The 19,722-nt window shown below is 40.0% G+C and overlaps 1 protein-coding gene across 1 annotated transcript in view; it reads left to right on the forward strand.

The window, feature by feature from the left end:
• TDRD12 (tudor domain containing 12) overlaps positions 1 to 19,722 on the forward strand; it is a gene marked incomplete at its 3' end in the record, with an annotated part of 63,070 nt that overhangs the window by 28,520 nt on the left and 14,828 nt on the right. Inside the window, exons 9-20 of the mRNA XM_081119695.1 lie at positions 301 to 377; positions 3,498 to 3,578; positions 5,218 to 5,278; positions 5,608 to 5,715; positions 8,073 to 8,258; positions 10,276 to 10,432; positions 11,171 to 11,298; positions 12,870 to 13,061; positions 13,300 to 13,428; positions 17,788 to 17,905; positions 19,236 to 19,375; positions 19,494 to 19,714. Coding sequence (XP_080975821.1) covers positions 301 to 377; positions 3,498 to 3,578; positions 5,218 to 5,278; positions 5,608 to 5,715; positions 8,073 to 8,258; positions 10,276 to 10,432; positions 11,171 to 11,298; positions 12,870 to 13,061; positions 13,300 to 13,428; positions 17,788 to 17,905; positions 19,236 to 19,375; positions 19,494 to 19,714 — 1,598 coding nt within the window. The remainder of the gene's footprint in view (positions 1 to 300; positions 378 to 3,497; positions 3,579 to 5,217; positions 5,279 to 5,607; positions 5,716 to 8,072; positions 8,259 to 10,275; positions 10,433 to 11,170; positions 11,299 to 12,869; positions 13,062 to 13,299; positions 13,429 to 17,787; positions 17,906 to 19,235; positions 19,376 to 19,493; positions 19,715 to 19,722) is intronic.

Consider the following 19,722-nt stretch of genomic DNA (forward strand, 5'->3'; position numbering starts at 1 on the left):
TGAAAGTTATTGCAGGACATTTTAAATACTGAAATGCTAGCTCCCTTCTATGTGGACACTTCAGTCTAGTGGTTATAGCAATGACATAATCAGTTCTTTGTCTTTCCATATCTGTGTTGCCTGAAAATTATCTGGGATGGTTGTTTATGAGCCCAATTCCTATAGAATTTTCAGTGCATGGTGTAATGCTCAACCAACTGAGCCACACTGGCCAGAGCCCCATGGAATTTTGATTAATCAAGAATATATATTTTGCTAGCATACATATTCTTTCTGAAAAAAAAAAATGTTTTTCAACAGTGTGTTGAATCTTCAGTGTACTGGCCAACGAAAAGAGGTATAACGATATATGCTGATCCAGATACACCAGCAGCCAGGTAGGATTTGAAAACTCAGTGTAATTGACTAGAGACTTAAGTATAATATTGTCTTATATATAGTGTATAAGATTGGTGATAGGAAAGTATTCAATTTCGAAAAAAGACTGGCCCCAGAAATTTTGGTTAAACATATATTAATTTAAAAGAAAAATGTGATAACTGGTTAGCAGCACAGCTGACTAAAAACTGGTAGTGTCTCTAGAGTCTCCTGTTACCTTTTCAGATAAAGTTTGTTTCGATAAGGCAGGTCCAACGAAGCTGCCTTGATATAAAGTGGGGGTGGGATTGTCATTTTGTTGGCCCTGCCAAGGCCTCAACAAAGAGAAGCAGTTTCAGCCATCACATTAGGGGTGAGTTAATGTTTGACCAAATATAGCAGGCTAATGTTTAAGTTGATAATTTTGTATGGCCCTCGAATGATGTTATAAATATCCAAATGGCCCTTGGCAGAAGAAAGGTTCCCCATCCCTGATGTAAAAAGGATGGACAAAAGTGGGCCAGGTGGTAATATTGGTAAATGGAAAGCAAAGGATGGTTTGTTATCTTCATGAAGATGAGTATCAAAGACTTTTGACTGTAACCCTGTCCTCATTAACATATTTGTCAGTTATGATAATGAAGTCATAGAAAGGATGTACTATTATACCACCTCACGGATAGTGGAAGATCTTAAAATAGTTACTTCCATTTCTCTCCGCCTGGACTTTATGCTAGTGTTGTTACGTACTTTATACATTTGTTATAAACACTAGACTCTATAGTCATTTAAAGTTACTTAAAGTATTTAAAGGTTATCTTTTAGAGAGATTTAAGTAAATAATAAAGTAATCTTAAATATTTACCTAAGTAGTTACCATTAATGCTTTTCACTGTTTGTGTAGATCCAGGTTTCTGTCTACCTGAAGGACTTTCTTTACTATTTCTTGTATTGTAGGTCTGCTGGTGATGAAATTTTTAAACTTTTGTATGTCTGAAAGATTACTTTAGCTTCTTTTTTGAAAAAATATTTTTGCTAGATATACAATTCTAGGTTGACAGTCCTTTATCCCCTATATTTTAAAGCTGTTGCCCACATTCTGCTTCCTTGCATTGTTCCCAATGCAAAATATATTGTCATCTTTTTCCTCTGACTGCTTTTAAGATTTTCTCATTATCACTGGTTTGAGCAATTTAATTATTACATACCTTGGTGTCATTTCTCTCATGTTTTTTGTGCTTGAGTTCCTTTATTTGTAGGTTTCTGTCTTACATCAAATTTGGGGAGTATTCAGCAGCTATTCTACAAATATTTTTTCTGCACACATCCCTTTCTCTTTTTTGACTGATGAGACAAATGTCAGAGCTTTTGATATTGTCCAAAAGGTCCCCGACGCTCTGTTCATTTGTTCAACCTTTTTTGTTATTGTTGCTGTTCTTCAGGTTAATAGTTCTACTTACCTGTTTCTAACTTAATTGACTTTCTTGGTCATCTTCATTCTGTTGGGCCTATCCAGTGAAATTTTTATTCTATGTATTTTTTTTAGTCCTAAAATTTTCATTTTTTTAATAGTTTGTATTTGTTTGCTGAGAACTTTATTGTTCCATTCAAGAGTGCTAACCTTTGCTTTTCTGACGGAACATGGTTATAATCCCCACTTGACAGTTCCCACTTACGAGTCATCTTGAGGTTGGCACCTGTTCATTATCTTTTCCCTTGACAACCGACCTGATTTTCCTGAGTAATTTTTTATTATATTCTGGAATTTTGAATCTTGTCATGTGAGGCTCTGGTTTCTGTTAAAATACTCTGTAGAATATTAATTTTGTTGTTTTTCTTGTTCATTTGTTTTAGCAGGAGGTCACCAGCTCCCGTAGGTTCAGACCTCAGTTCTGTCTTGCTTTCTGTGGGTGGTGATTGCAATGTTAGCTCAGTCTCTCCCAAGTCTTTGGTCTGTTCTGAATATGTTCAACTTGGGGTGAGCTTGGGATGTGTTTTGGATCATAAACAATAATAGGGGATCCCCCCTCCTCTCTGGCTCTCTGTCTTTTTCCAGGATTTTTCTCACATTCACCATTTTCTTACTGTCCCTTCTCCCTGTTCCTCTGGCCAGGGAGATGATATCTCTTGGAGAAACTACTACGTGGTTCTGTGTGATTGGGGCTGCTTATTGAGCAAAACTGCAATAGAAATGAGAGAAAAAAAGATGGAGCCTATACTCACACAGTCTTCAGACCATGGGGGTCCCTGTATCCCAGTTCCTCTAGAGGGAGGCAGAGAGATCTTTCAGGGTTTTAGGTGACTGCACTGCTGTCGTCATTGCATCATGCAGCTTTATGATCAGAGCTAGTTTGGGGCAGGACCAGGAGAGAAAAAGAGGAAAAGTAGTCGTGATTCCCCACACTCTGCTTGAAGGCTCCTCTTCCTGGCTCTCTGGCTTGAAATAGAGGGTTTCTCTGGGATCTTTATGTCTGTATCCTCTACACCATCCCAAGTCTTGCCCATCTTCAGTTCAGCGCCAAGCTATATTGGAAGGTAAAAACCTAGGACACTCTTCACAATTCTGGTTGTTTGTCACATTTTGACTTCTTGTCCCTGTAGTTTTGTACTTTATCCAGAGTTCCTAGTGGCAGTGAGTAGGAGAGAGGGGCTGTGGTGGGCCTACTCCCTTTTGGCAAGCCCAGCACTGTCAAAATGGTCTTTATACACCAAAGTAGATCAGCTTCAGTTCCCATATAAACTTTCCTACGTAGATCAACTTGTTCCTCAGTGGTACTTTTAAAAATTTCTCCCAGGAGCCTGGCCAGGTGTGGCTCAGCGGTTGAGCGTCGACCTAGGATCCAGGCGATCGGGGTTTGATTCCTGGTCAGGGCACATGCCTGGGTTGCGGACTAGGCAGCTGATCAATGACTCTCTCATCATTGATGTTTCTATCTCTTGCTCTCCCTTCCTCTCTCTGAAATCAAAGATATACTAAAAATAAATAAATAAAAAATTGCTCCCAAGAAATAAAGATATTTTCAGGATTGGGGTAAATGGGCCTAGAAATTCTGTCTGTCTGTCTGTCTGTCTGTCTGTCTATCTATCTATCTATCTATCTATCTATTTATTTATTTATTTATTTATTTACTTATTTCTAGTGCTTTATGTCACAAGTCTAATGAGAAACCACTTAGGCTGGCTGAGAAGAAAGAATGCAATGAGAAGAATGGCTGTGTAAAGTATGAATTATTTTCTTGGCCTAATTGTAAGCGGGAAAGATTTACATATGATTTTATTGTAAATTTCAGACCCACATTCCCATTGAAAGATATACATACGCTGGCTTCTGTAAGCTTTGAAGTTAGTTTTCTCTTTTCCATTTACATAGGGTAGATTTCTCTGTTTAAAGTTCTCTTCCACTGTAAACAGACATTTTCTGCCTCCCCTTCCTGATTCTCTCAGTGAAGTGAACAGTTTCACAGAAGAAATAAGATATAATTGATCTTTGGGGGCTCCTGATTTTATATGAGTTGGTGTTTGCTTTCTTTCTAGTTTTGTGATGTTAATTAAATAGGTTTATCACCTGCTCAAATAATTATTTGCAGTGTGGAACTTGGGGATATTTTTTTTTGGTTCTGCCAGATTCACAAAGTATTCACTAACAAGTCATAAGTTGCTAACATAGAGGAATAACTTCATTTTATTCTTGTTTAACCCATAAATATTTTCATACCTACTTTTAAGATTTCTTACTATAGCAGCATAAAAACACTTACAGCCCTGGCCAGTATGGGTCAGTTGCTTGGAGCATTGTCCTGTACACCAAAAAGTCGTGGTTTCAATTCCCGGTCAGTGCATATTCCCAGGTTGCAGGTTTGATCCTTGGTTGGGGTGTGTGCAGGAGGTGACTGATTGATGTTTCTCTCTCTCTCTCCCCTCTCCCTTCTCTCTCTTTAAAATCAATGGGGGAAAATAAAATAAAAACAACTTTTGCATTTCAAGTACCGTGGCTGCTCTGAAGCTACCAGAGTGACAGAGTTTAAGATAGTTCAGAAATGGTCATGCTGTTCACTAATTAGCTTACTGGGGAGAGGGTGTTGACCGTGCAGTTTTTCAGGCTCTCCAGCTTCCCAGAGGCCACACTGTGGCCCTGTAATGTCATCTCATCCAGCAGGAGCTCCTCATAGTGTTGCAAGGCCAGGAGCTTTGAAGGCTGCCATGGAACCCACAGATCTGGGGTGGCACCTAAATTGACATCCTCCTCCCAGGGCATCCCTCCACCCTAACACCTGAAAGCTGTGGTGCTACTGTGATTCTTTTCCTTTGAACAAAAGACTTTGCATTATCTATGTAACTCCTTTCTTTTATTCCATTAAAGTATTACATAGTAAGTTAACCCTGAGATGACCTATTGCCTTACATTTTGTATTAGACGGTTATGTCTTATCTCCTATTTAGCTGAATGCCCTTTACTTTGAACCCACTGATTATACTACCTCAGTCCACTGTGGGTCCCAGGGAGGTTGGAAATGTTGAAGATTAAACAGCAAAGAAGGAAGGAGACAGTGGGTGTTTTAGAAACTGTGATCACCTGCTGACCATGCAGTCTTTCTCCTTGTCCAGAGCACATGGTCCTGGGATAGGCAGTTCTGTGTCCACAGCCTGAGGCCAAGGGGTGGGTGGGGGAAGCATGGGACTGGCATGACCACAGTGGCCTTTACATCACAGTGAACAGGCAAAACAGAACAAGCAGGAATTTCATAGCTGCACCTTGGGATATATAGTTCGCTTCACCTCTGTCAAGGAAGAATTAAAATAATAACTTAAAGAAATAGACACTTTTTTCCCCTTCAAATTGTCCTTTTAACTATTTTACAGATTATTGCAGTTCTTAAACCCAGATCCTTTGAGAGCTGATGGAATCTCTGATCTGCAGCAGGTATTACAACTCTAAAAAAAAGTAAAAAAAGAAAGACAACTGTTTACTTTTTAAATCCCTCTCCTTCCTCTAAACTTCAGTTGGAGACTTTATCTGAAGACATCCTTTTGGAAATTGTCTAGCGAATTAGTGCTTTAGAGAAATTGCTCTTTTCGGGAGCAGGGGTAATAGAAGATCTTGTTTCATTTTGGTAGTTTTGGTGGTTTTTAATAGACATATACCTTTGTTTTTACACTGAAACCAAACTCTCGTCTTTTTGTTTCCAGAGAGTTCTCGATACTCTGTGCTAACACTGCAGGACAGAGTTGTCTAACGTGTGTTTTCTCTAGTTGCAGAAGTTGCAGTCGGGCATGCAGCAGCCCTCGGCAGTGCTTGGGAGCAAGATCGAACCTTGCTTGTCCATTGACATGGCGCCGCTTTCGGCAGAGCTGAAAAAGGTAAAAGTGCTCCCAAAACCAGACTCGAGGAGGAGTACTGACCGGCCTGTATGTAGAAGGATTTCTAATAAACGCTTCTACTGAAGTTGCATTTGTACACCTTCTTTGCTTTTGAAATTCTCTGAAGCTTTTGTTACTAATTTCTTACTCTTTTTAAAAAATATATATCTAGTGATTTCAGAGAGGAAGGGGGGGAGAGGGAGAGAGAGAGAGAGAGAGAGAGAAACATCAATGATGAGAGTCATTGATCGGCTGCCTCCTGCACGCCCCCTACCGGTGATTGAGCCCACAACCGGAGCATGTGCCCTGACCAGCAATCGAAATTGCGATCTCCTGGATCCTTAGGTTGATGCTTGACCACTGAGCCACACCCGCCAGGCTGATTTATTCTTAAGTCCAGGTTAACTTCCTACACGTGCCTTATTCTTTCACTGTGGAACTGTAAGTGCTTTTCTGAAATGAGTTTCAAATGTGCCTGTGGAAAGGGGCTTGGAAGAAGCAAGTCACCAGGCTGGTTATGATAGACTTCTTAGCATTCTCGTCAAAATTGCTTCATAGACCACAGTTGCACTTAGTAAATTGATCATGCATGTTTATCTATTTCCATTTCCTTCTTGGTAAAAAAAAATGCTTGAAGATATATTTTTTAAAAAGATAAAACCCCCAGGGTGAATACAATGAGAGCGAAGTCTTTAGTGGACAGGAGCTTTCCACAGGCTTTGGGCTCTGGAAGATGGGCAGCAGAGTGTGTGACTGACATGCGTGAGGATGGAGTGAAGTGGGTGGGGGGGTCAGGTACTTCCCCGCCCTATTCCTGAACATCCACAGCCAGCTTCGCAGGAAGGAGATTGGAGGCTCTTTTTGGAGAAAGCGCATGGTCCTAGAGAATGACCTTTAGATGATGCTATTTGGGATTCTCCCAGTGAAAATGTCTGCTTGCTGCCCCGTCCTCCTGCAGTGATGTGACTCTCACGTGGTGCTGAGCTTTGCCCTGCCTGCAGGTCTCCTCTTCAGTTTTTAGTATCCTCAGTGTGAACAGAACATGAGGGGTGGTTAGGTGTTTGAGAAAAGCCCTCAAACACCTAACCCAAGGGAAAAAAGACCAAAACAAGTAAAACAGTGTAGGGAGAAGGAAGCATTAGAAAACATACACCCTCAGAGATAATATATATTGTATGTATTTGACAATAATGGCACTGTAGAAAAGGAACAGAATGAAAAATAGGTTCTTGGGAATTCATAATGTTACAGAAATAAAAATCAATAGTTGATTTGAAAGACAAAATAGAAGCTAACTATCAGAAAGTAGAACAAAAGAGATGAAAATAGGAAGGACGAGATATCAATTTGAGATCCAATATCTGAAATGGAATTTCTAGAAAGAGGAAGGAAAAGGATAGAAAATTCTAAGAGAAACACATGAACGATTTCTAGACTCAGTGGCTATGACTCCCAGTTGAGGGAGTTGACCTACCCAAGACCCAGCACAACTGAAAAACAAGATAGTAGACGTGGTGAAGCATTTAAACGAGGGATTTGGAGACCACGGAAGGTTCCAGAGAGAAGAAACTGGTCCCACATACAGGATCAGGAATCAAAATGGCTTCAGACTCACAGTAACACCAGAGGAGCACTGACTCCAAAATCCTAATAAACTCTTTCTAACCTAGAGGTCTGTACTTAAACTATCAGCAGACTGTGAGGAGAGAAGATACTTTCAGACACACAAAATCGCAAATCTTCCTCTGCACCCTTTGTCAGAAAGCTGAAATATGTTCTCCACCAACACGAGGAAGAAGACAGCATGTGTTGTAGACAAAAGGGTGGCGGTGCTGGGAGGTCCTGGGGTGACAGCTATCTTCCAGGTGCAGAGCGCAGTTGGTCCTGATTGCAGTGGGGTCCAGGGCGTGGGAGGAGGACTTCATGGAGATCGTGGGACTGATGGGTCAGCCTTTTGGAAAATATTGTCACTGTGATACAATTGAGAGAATTCGGAACATTTGGGAGGTGTTAGTGACAGTAACATAGAAAAGAAGCAAATAAAGGCGTGTTTTTAAAAAGATTTACAAGTGGAGTTGATGCACCAGCAGGTGGAGGAGGAGGAGGAGGAGCCACGTCCTTCGTCTGGTGAGTTTTAAGCACCTGGTTGGTCAGTGGACTACCTGTTAGATCTAATTTGGAGCTTAGAAAAGCAAGAATCTTCTAGCAGGACTTGGCACTAGAAAAGATTCAGTGGGGCTTGCAAAGTAGGTCTTGGCAAGTGCCAGACTGAACAATGTATACATGTTGGGGTAAATGAGCAGTGAGATGGGGTCTATTAGTTTTCTTTATTGTGGTTTTTGGTTGTTGTTTTGTAGGCTCTTCAAAGAAACCAGTTTCTGGGACCTAGCCACACTGAGTCTTACTCTTGGCCTCCCATAGCCCGTGGCTGTGACGTGGTTGTCATTTCCCAGTGTGGAAATGACCCTTTGTTGTACCTTCCACCAGTGCTTACAATTTTGCAGACGGGGGGCTGCTACAAGTCATTGCCAAGTAGAAACGGAGTAAGTTGAAGATGGATGAAATACTTATTTTAAAATTTACACCTGACTTTGGTAAAATTTAGGTTACCTTACTCATTTGGTGTTCAACAAACTGGCAGGACAGAAACTGTCCTGTGAGGAACTTTTCTGACCACAGTCATTGCTTCTCTCACACTGTTCTCCCCATTGACCCCCAGTTGTGGGCCATCTGCTGAGTCAAGAGAGTCTGGCTTTTAGAGACAGATATGTAGTTTATAAAAAGTATTTTACTGATTTATCTAGTTGTCATGGGAACCCTGTGAGATGGTCAGGCCATGTATTCTTTTCACCATATTATAGATGAGAAAATTAAATGCATGGAAAGTTGCAGGTATAAATCCTTAACACTGACAAGTGTGACAAGAAGTGACATTAGAGTGTAAGTTGTCTGTCATCTTGTCTCATGTTCTTTCAAATATTTTCACAGCACCACCTACACAGTTTTATAAACCTACTTAATTTTCCCCATGTGCCAGAACTTGAAAATAGCTGAGAAAGATGATGGAAAGGAGAGAAGTGGGGTATGAGGATCAAATGATGGTGGGGTGGTGACATTGGCTTTGCTGGGTGTGGCTGCTAGGTGAACTGACACAAATAAGGCCTTGTGTCAGATCCTATCCCAGAGGACACACTACAGATAGTTCCTCTCATTATAAGGTGAAAAAAAGCAGTGCAAAAAGACACTTAGAATTGCATTTCAGAAAAGATACTAGTTTATTTTTCTAATTATGCTAGGTTCAATGATTTTCCTTTGGCAGTCTGCACTGGCCTAGTTATTATGTATTGATTTAATAAAAATAAATGCATGCATTTCTATCCCTCAGTTAGTTAGTACCTGACCCTGTTGATGAGATGCAGCTTGTGTGGAGATAGAACCCTGGCTGGGCCAGGAAGGGAGGTCCAGGTCTTGTCTCTTGTGTCCACTCTGCTTTCTCTACATCTCTGTGGTCAGCCTGCTTTTAGGCTTCAGACCCGGAAGGTGGCACTCACCTGGGTCTGTGTAAAGCAGAGGTGGGGAACCATTTCTCTGCCAAGGGCCATTTGGATATTTATAACATCATTCGAGGGCCATACAAAATTATCAACTTAAAAATTAGCTATGAAAAAAGCTCCTAGACTTATTGAATTTCGAATCCTGCCTGCGGTTGCCTTGACAGGGCCAGACCAAATGATTTTGGCCAGTGGGTTCAACATTCCCCACCCATGGTGTACACGAAATCGGAGACTCATTCTTGTCCTCAGTTAATTGAGGGCAGGTGTGCAGGAAGTTGTTTGGCAGGCTGTGCACCTTCAGGAGTTATCTGTGGGATAGTGGAGCTCAGGGTTCAGGTGGTGCTATAAGAAACTCAGTCTCCTAAGTTAACCTTTTTTTTCCTTTCCAATATGTCTTTATTGATTTCAGAAAGGAAGGGAGAGGGGGAGAGAGAGAAACATCAATGATGAGAGACTCATTGATTGGTTGCCTCCTGCATGCCCCCTGCTGGGGATGGAGCCCGCAACCGGGGCTTATGCCCTCACCGGGAATCGAACCGTGATCCCTGGTTCATAGGTTGATGCTTAACTGCTGAGCCATGCCGGCCAGGCAGAAGTTAACCATTTTTAAGGCGCCTTTCAGGAAGCAGTTCACCCTTGAGGTTAGGAGCAGGAGCTCTAAAGCCAGACTTTGGCTTCAAATCCTATTGCTGCCATATATTAGCTGTGTGACCCTGGGCAACTGACTTCACCTTTCTGTGCCTCAGAAATGATAGGTCCTATCCTGTATGAGTATATTAAGGACTAAATGAATTAATAGTTGTGAAGTGCTTGGTTTAAGCCCTAGGAAAATCTGAGCCAATGTGTCTAAATCCTTTTTGATGAAGTTATATTTTAACTTTACTGACCTATGTGATGATAAAAATTTATCTAGTACTTACTCTGAGCAAAGAGATGTTCTGCATGCTTCACAGATACTGTGTTTGATTCCTAACTTGTCTAAAATTGAATTTGTTTGTCTTTGCAGCCACTGGCAGTTATCGTGTGTCCTGGGTGGAAAAAGGCCCAATTTATTTTTGAATTATTGGGAGACTATAGTGTGTCCTCCAGGCCTCTTCATCCTATGTTATTAACAATTGGACTCCACAAAGATGAAGCCAAAAATATGAAGCTTCCACGGGGGTGTAAGCATCCTTCCAAGCTATTTGGTTCTCCCTGCAGAACACAGTGGAACCCTGCCCAGGCAGGCCTGGGAGCTACATACGTCACGGGACTGTGTAGATGCCACTGATGGTCACTAGTTCAGACTGACCCTGCCAGTTACCAATGGGTATAGATGATGGAGGTTTGATCTTGGCTTATCTCTATAAGAAAAAGAGAAAACTACGTGATTTTTATTCATTTATCAACTATCTACTGAACACCTACTGTTTGTTTGGTGTTGACTAAAACCCTCCCTGTCTTTCAGTTGTGCAAAACTTGGTGAGAGTCCAGGTATTCATTCAGGTAATGAGAGGGATTGTTAGCTGGGCAGGTAAACTTTTTTTTTTTTAAATCCTCACTGGAGGATATTTTTCCATTGATTTTTAGAGTGAAAGGGAGGGGGAGGCAGAGAGAGACACACACATCGATTGGTTGCCTCCTGCACAAGCCCTGACCAGGGCCAGGAATCAAACCTGCAACCAAGGTATGTGCTCTTGACTGGGATTTGAACCCTCGACCCTTTGGTCTGCAGGCCGACGCTCTAACCACAGAACCAAACTGGCTAGGGCTGGGCAGATAAACTTGCTTCACTCACCTGAATAAGAAAAATAACTTTTTGTTTTATTAGAAGGCATTTCTAGAAAGAATGTGGAATCTTAGGAAAGGAAATGTTAGACCTGTGGAAAATCTAAAATGTTGATTTTTCTTTTAAAATACAGGTGATGTAATTGTTACAACACCACACAGCCTCCTGCGACTTCTCAAATATCAAAGCTTGCTATTTCTTAGGCTCTGTCACCTCATTTTGGATGAGGTGGAAGTATTATTCTTTGAAGCTAATGAACAAGTAAGTATGGCATCCCTTTAGATGACATTGCTACTCAAAATATATGTAATTAAAGTGTTCACTGTTTTTAGGATTCCAGAAAAGTGTCTATTTGTGGTAGAAGTTGGTTAATCTAAAAAATTTTCCCTTTAACTTCTATCATCAAGAAGAGAGAAAGTTTATCTGAAATTTTCTTCCCAGTGTTAAAAGTTCTCTTTGAAAAGCAAATTTCTTTCCTGTGGAGGTTTTCTAAATTAATTAAATTTTTTCTGATTAGGAAAGCATTTTAAAAAAATATATATCTTTATTGATTTCAGAGAGAGGAAGGGAGAGAGAGAGAAACATCAATGATGAGAGTCATTGATCAGCTGCCTTCTGCATGCCCTTGACTGGGATCAAGCCCACAACCCGAGCATGTGCCCTGACCAGGAATTGAACCGCTATCTCCTGGATCCTAGGTCAGTGCTCAACCACTGAGCCACACCTAGCCAGGCTGAAAGCAATTTTTGTATTAGAAAATTCAAGAAGTAGAGAAGAGCATTTGAAAAACTACAACGTCTATAATCTTACACTCGGAGGTAATCACTATTACTATCTTGGAGTAGTTTGTTCTTTTTGGTAATCCCTATGTCTTGTAATTAACAGTAGCAGTACCTTTCTGTGCTAATTTTTAACTTGCATTTTTTAGTAAATGGCATTGTAGTGTTACTATTCTACAGCGTGATTGTTGTTGGCCATATGGTATTGAATCCTATGGACATAACATAATTTATTTTATAATTGTTTTATTTTTAGACCTTTAGCATCATTTTTTTGTGTGTGTATGGCTAAAGAACACAGTACATCTTTTTAGCACATTTCCCTTAGGGTAATAATGAATCAAAGGCTGAATTCTTATAAGGTATTTGTTGGAAGCAATGTAACACGATAACCAAGAGCATTCATTTAGGAGCAGTGAATGGCCCCAGGTTCAAGACCAAACTCTGTTACTTGCTGACTCTGTGGGTCTGTGCAGGGTTTCTGAACTCTTCTACAGTCTCAGTTCCTATTTGCAAAGCTAATATCTGGAATACTACATTGTACAGTTGTCTTTCTGAAAGCATAGCCCAATTTACACTCCTTTAGGCAATGCACCGCCAGGCTACACCCCCTGCACCCCGGCAGTAGGAGGCCTCAGTCCAGCTTTCTTTTCTCGTCTAATTATTATTACACATGGCATCTAATTAGTTTAATCTGTGTTTCCTTAATTACTTGTTGAGCATGAATTCATACTGGTCATTTGTACCCATTCTTCTGTGAGTTGCTTGTTTATTACTTATTTTCTGTTGGTTGGGATTGTTTTTTTCTAATCAGTTTGTAGAAGTTTTTGTATAAGGATGTTAATCCTTTGTTACATATGCGACACATATTTGCCCAGATGTTAATGTTTTAATTTTGTTTACACCTAACATTTTTTCTTTTTTTTCTCTCTTTAATGTTTGTAAAGGCCTTCCCCACCTGAAAACAGAAAATATACAATCCTTTACCTTTTATGTTCTGTCAAACTAATTATTATTCTCTTTCGAAATAATGAAATTATACTAACTTTTTAGGTGTTTGCTATATTAGATAACTTTAAAAAAAATATTGAAGTTGAAGAAAGGGAGTCTGCACCACATCAAATTATAGCAGTTGGAGTTCGTTGGAACAGACATATAGAACATTTAATCAAAGAGTTCATGAATGACCCCTACATTGTAATCACCACCATGGAAGAGGCTGCTCTCTATGGCAATGTCCAACAGGTAATGAGTCGTGGCGATGTGGTGGGGTGCTAATGAACATAAGCAAGTAACTTTTGTGTCATGGATTAATGTTACAATATTATAGCTTTAATTTCATATACAAATCCATAATTGTGAAAAGTTTATATTGGTTTCCTGTACATTCTTTTCTGTTAAAATCATAGCTTACCTATGAAAAGTAGAACTGGAGTGCCTTAAACATTTAAAAAATCACATTGTTTCTGTATTTCATTACTAGGTAGTACACCTTTGCTTAGAAAGTGAAAAAACCTCTACTTTACTCCAGACTCTTGACTTCATTCCAAGTCAGGCACAAAAGACCTTGATCTTCACCTGTTCTGTAGCTGAAACTGAAATAGTGTGTAAGGTGAGCCTTTCCATACATAAAATATTCTTGCTGTTTGTTTAAACTGTGATTGCATCTGGAGTCATCAGAGAATTATTGAGGTAGTTTAAATATGTTTTTAAATCATTTATTATTTTTCAGTTAGAGTTACCATACAGTATTATATTATTTTAGGTGTACACCCCAGGGATTAGACATTATAAAACATACTAAGTGATCGTCCCCAAAATCTCATATCTATCTGACACCATACCTAGTTATTAGAATATTATTGACTGTGTTCCCTATGCTGTACTTTACACTCCCATGACTATAACTACTAATTTGTACTTCTAAATCCTTTCACTTTTTTCACTCTTCCACTTTTTTCACTCATTCCCCCAATACCCGTCCCATCTGGCAACCATCAAAATGTTCTCTGTAGCTATGAGTCTGTGTCTGTTCTGCTTGTTTGGGTATTTTTATTTTTAGATTCAGTTGTTGATAGATACGCATTTATTGCCATTTTATTGTTCATGTTTTTAATCTCTTTTTTTCATTCTTAAAACCCTTTAACATTTCTTGTAATGCTGATTTGGTAGTGATGAACTTCTTTAGCTTTTTCTTGTCTGGGAAGCACTTTATCTGACCTTCAGTTCTAAATGATAGCTTTGCTGAGTAGAGTAGGTCCCTGCTTTTTATCACTAAATATTTCTTCCCACTCTCTTCTGGCCTGCAAAGTTTCTGTTGAGAAATCAGCTGACAGTCTTACGGGAGCGCCCCTGTAGGTAGCTAACTGCTTTTCTCTTGCTACTTTTAATATTCTCTCTTTGTCTTTAACCTTTGGCATTTTAATGATGATGTGTCATTTTTTTGTTTTGTTAATCCTCACCTGAGGATGTTTTTCCATTGATTTTAGATAGAGTGGAAGAGAAGGGAGGGAAGGAAAAAGAAAGAGAGAGAGAAACATTGATGTGAGAGACACACACTGATGGGTTGCCTACCCCATGTGCCCCGGCCAGGGCTAGGGATTGAACCTACAACCCAGGTACATCCTCTTAACTGGGAATCAAACCCTCTACCCTTCACTGCACTGGCTAGTGCTCTAATCACTGAGCCACACTGGCCAGGGCTAATTATGATATGTCTTGCTGTGGGCCTCTTTGGATTTATCGTGTTTGGAACTCCCTGTGCTTCCTGGACTTGTATGTCTATCCCTTTCATCAGGTAAATCAGGTAAGGGAAACTTTCTGTCATTATTTCAAATAGGTTTTCAATTTCTTGCTCCCTTTGTTCTCCGTCCAGTTTGCCTATGATGCAAATGTTGGTATACTTGAAGTTGTCCTACAGGCTTCTTACACTATCTTCATATTTTTGGATTCTTTTCTCTTTTTGCTCCTTTGATTGGTGTTTGTGCTTCCTCATATACTGAATTGCTGATTTAATTCTTGGCGTCCTCTGCTTTATTGTTGATTTCTTGTAAATTATTTGTTTCAGTTAGTATATCCTTCATTTCTGATTGGTTCTGTTTTATGGTTCCTAAGCCCTTTTTTATGCTACTGAAGTTCTCAGTAAGTTCCTTGAGCATCCTATAACCAGTGTTTTGAACTCTGTATCTGGTAGTGTGCTTGCTTCCATTTCATTTAGTTCTTTTTCTGGAGATTTCTCCTGTTCTTTCACTTGGGACATGTTTCTTTGTCTCCACATTTTGACTGCTTCCCTGTATTTATTTCTATGTATTAGGTAGAGCTGCTCTGTCTCGTGGACTTGGTAGAGTGGCCTTGTGTAGTAGGTGTCCTATGAGGCCCATCCCGGTGGCTCAGCTTCCCCAGTCACCTGAACTGGGCACATTAGTGCACATACCCTTGTGGGCTGTGTGCACTGTCCTGTTGTAGTTGAGCCTTAATTGCTGTTGGTGTCACTGGTAAGGATTCATCCCTGGGCCAATTGGCTATGAGGACTAGCTAAGACTACAATGGAAGAACTGCTGTGCAGGAATCACCCTATGAAGCAGGACTTGCTTCAGTGGGGCTTTGTTGCTCACCGAGTCTGCCCCTTGAGTGTGTAGCTCATGGATGTGGTAGGGTTGTAATTTGGTGTGGTTTGAAGCTGTTCACCAGATTTACTGGCTCTGGGGCCTCCCAGGAGGTGAAAAGTCAGCCACTGCCTGTGCGCCACCTGGCATGAACTGAGTGATCTGCAGATGGCTACTACTTGTGCTGGGTTTGGAGGTACCTAAGATAAACCAAGCTGTGAACTAAGGTGGAGTGCCACTAGTGCCTGGCCTGGGGCCACTTATGAAGAGTTATGGAGCATACTGAGGCCAGCTGCTGCTTGTTTGAGAGATTTTAGGAACGTTCAAAGCATGAGGCAAGAGAAGTCAGTTGTGTGGAAAAGCCACTAGAAATGACTTGGATGAGCCTGTAGGTTGGGGTGTGTGGTGTCTCAGGGAGTCACTGGGGCAGAGTGAACAGGGTGAAACAAGATGATAGAGGCTCAGATAGGGTGCCTGCCTGTTGGCTCTGTGGTGGGGAGGGCTCAGCAAAGGAACAGTGGCCTCTGCCAGCACTTCTGTCTGGGAGAAAACTGCCCCCCCTCACCTGTTGCCCTAATGTCGGACAAATTAATTCCTCCCCATGTGTCTCTGGTTCCTTTCAAGCTGCTGCCCAGCACTGGAGTTCAGAGGCAGTGAGTCTGAGTAAGTTCATGCATAGGCCCTTTAAGAGGAACTGCCTGGGATTTGAGCAGCCTCTGTCTTTCTCATCCTCAATCCCCACTTGTTTCTACAGCCCAAAGTTATGGAGACTTCTCTTTCCGGCAGTGTAACCCTGGGCTGAAGGGTCTCATGTGGGGCTGGGATCCCTTCCTCCTCAGGAGGGACCTCTGTAGCCAAGATATACCTCCTGATTAAAAAACACCACACATGAGTGTGGGACCAGTCCATTCTGAGCCTCTGCCTCTCCTTCCAGTCTAGATGTGGCTTCTTTAATTCCCTAGTTGTAGGACTTCTATTCAGTTAGATTTCAGGTGGTTCTGAATGATGGTTGTTCTGAAGATTAGTTGTATTTTTGATGTGGTTTTGGGAGGATGTGAATACTGTGTTTACCTATGCTGCCATTTTGACCAGAAGCCTGAGGTAGTTAAATATTTGACAGGGGGATAATATTTTAGAAGTTCAACATCAGTCAGAATTGGTTTTGCTGCAAAGTGTCCTGGTAGCTGTGAAAAAGGATACCAGGAGGCCTGACAATAAGAGGAGGAGCTGAGTAGGTGGGGCTGGCCTTTTCCTCTGAAGTGAACATTCCCCAAGGGGAGCAGGGCTTTGTATTTTGTCTTGGTGCAGAGAATTAAAAGGATGTGATTCACAAAGAAAAGCCAACATCTTCTCTACCTCCTATTTAAGAAAATAGAGAAGATTAATACTAAATATAGGGTGTCCCAAAAAATGTATACACACGGTTTGAATAATTATAAAGGCAATGATTATTAAAATACATTTTCAAAATTGAACTATCAGCTGTTAAAGTGTGTATACATTTTTTGGGGGTATACCCGGTATATCATCATGTAGCCAGAAAAGCCAGATAAGTTGGCTTAAAGATTTATTTAATCTTAATTGTGTATAAATTAATGCTAAAATGTAGAAATGAGGCCAAGTACAAAATAAAAGAATCAATAGTACATCACATTTCAGCAATAATGATCTAGCAGGTGAAGTTAAAAAACCTGGCAAAATAGTGTCATAAATTTGGTGTATACATTATGCATATAGAGTTAACCCTCGAACAACACAGGTTTGAACTGTATGGTTGCACTTATACATTGTTTTCTCCAATGACTACATTTAGTTCTGTAAATGTATTTTCTCTTCCTTATGACTTTTTAAACATTTTTTTCTCTAGCTTTATTGTAAGAATGCAGCATATAATACATATAACATACAAAATGTGTGTTAATTAACTATGTTATCAGTAAGGCTTTTGTTCAACAGTAGGCTATAAGTAGTTACATTTTGGGGGAGTCAAAGTTATAGGTAGATTTTCAACTGTGTATGGGGTCAGCACTTCTTAACCCATATGTTGTTCAGGGGTCTACTCTATATACAGATATCTGTATATGTATGTGTATAAACATGTACAGATATATATACCTGTGTTCATTATTTGAAAAAGAAGGAAAATAATTTCAGCAAAATAATGTTTGTTTTACTTGAGCAAGTTTTTAGGAATTTTGGAAATATATTTATTTAAGTTTATCATCTCATTATAAGAATTACTTCATCAGTGAGATAATACCCTTACAGATCACTTTAAATGGTTTGTATTGATGATTTATTGACAGAATAATTAAATTCAAGTTTATGTTCTTGATTATGAACTGGCCTCTTGGTTTCATCTTTAGGTAGTAGAAAGCAATTCAATATTTTGCTTGAAAATGCATAAGGAAATGGTTTTTAATTTAAAAAGTGTATTAGAACAGTGGATGAAGAAGCTAAGTTCTGGCTCTCATATTGTATTAGGTAAGTGTTTTAATTTCTGCTTATATTTAGAGAAGGCTGAGCTATTAGGAATCGTATCTTCATTTATGTATCTCATCTCCAGATTTCTCAGTTCCCACATTTATTGAGAATTTATTAATAATCTTAATTTCAAGATGAAAATTAACCTCTGTTAAAGTTTTTTTTGTTAATCCTTTTTTGTTGTTGTTGTTAATCCTCACCCTAGGATATTTTTTCCATTGATTTTTTTTTTTTTTTTTAGAGAGTGGAAGGCGGGGAGGGAGGGACATCTATGTGAAAGACACACATGGATTTGTTGTCTCCCATACATGCCCTGACTGGGGCCAGGGTTTGAACCTGCAACCCAGGTACATGCCCTTGACCAGGAATCAAACTCTCAACCCTTCAGTGCATGGTCCAGTGCTGTAACCACTGAGCACACCAGCCAGGGCTCTCTCTGTTACAATTTTAACATTGCCCTGGCTGGTGTGGGTCAGTTGGTTGGGTGTCATCCCATGCACCAAAAGGTTGCTGGTTCAATTTCTGGTTAGGACGTATTGCCCATGGTGTGAAGGAGGTAGCTAGTCAATATTTCACTTTCACAATGATGTTTCTCTTTTCTTCCCCTCTCCCTTCCTCTCTCTCTCAAAATCAATAGTAAATATTTTTTAATAAAAGATTTAAATGTTGAAGTTGATCTAGGTGCCCCCTAAGGGCTCTTGGGTCATTAGGCAGCAACCTTTCCTTTGTCTAGACATTCTCCCTAGTGTTTCAGCTTGAGGTTCACTGTCTCATTTACACACACACACACACACACACACACACATGTGCCTGTGATGAAACATGTCATAAATGATTGTTAAATTTAACATTAGAAATTTAAGTCAAAATGTATAAAATGATTGTAAAATAGATGTGGGCAGCCTTAGATTTTCAATAAAGATGATTTTTTTTTTTTTTTTAAGCTAAAAGACCACTTTTCTCTGGAATTTAATCACTGGACTGTGAAATATTTTGAAAAAAATGGGAAAGCCCTGGCTGTGTAGTTCAGTTGGTTAGAACGTCATCCTGATATGCCAAGGTTGCAGGTTCAATCCCCGGTTAGGGCATATACAAGAAGTAATCAATGAATGTATAAAGAAGTGGAACAATAAATTGATGTTTCTCTCCCCCCCTTCCCTCTCTCTCAAATCAAGAAATAAAAATTGAAAAAGGGAAAGAAGCTTATTTGCATCTAAAAAGTAAAATGCAATAAAGAAATGTACTGAAGTATGGTTGCTGGCATTGCTTGGTAGAAAAAGTGCAGTAAAGCCCTCGCCTCATTAGAAATTGTCGATCTCCTTTTCTCTAGCCTTAACTGATGACTGCATACCACTCTTGGCCATCACTGATGCCACGTGTGTGATTCACTTCAGCTTTCCTTCCTCGCCAAAAATTTTTGGTGGACGCCTATATTGCATGTCCGATCATTTTCAGAGTTTAACTGAACAGGTTTGATTAAGTTTTATTATCTTTAAATATTCCACTGTGTAATAATTCAGAATCCACAAAGTTTTGTTGTTCATTCTGGTATGGATGATCCACTTCCTTTATTCACCCCAATTTTAAGGGTTCTCCTGCAAAACAGGGAGATAAAAAAACCAAATCTGTCTTGCTGCTGACGGAGAGAAGTGCGTGCCATGCAGTTGGTGTTTTGCGCTACTTAGAAAGAGCAGATGCCAAGATTCCATCGGAGTTGTATCAGTTCACCGCAGGCGTTCTAGAAGCCAAGGAAGACAAAAAAGCCAGAAGGCCTCTTTGTCCGTATCTTAAGGCTTTTGGATTTTGCAAGTAAGCCA

The sequence above is a fragment of the Miniopterus schreibersii genome (assembly GCF_964146895.1).
Source record: "Miniopterus schreibersii genome assembly, chromosome: 18".
NCBI lineage: Eukaryota > Metazoa > Chordata > Mammalia > Chiroptera > Miniopteridae > Miniopterus > Miniopterus schreibersii.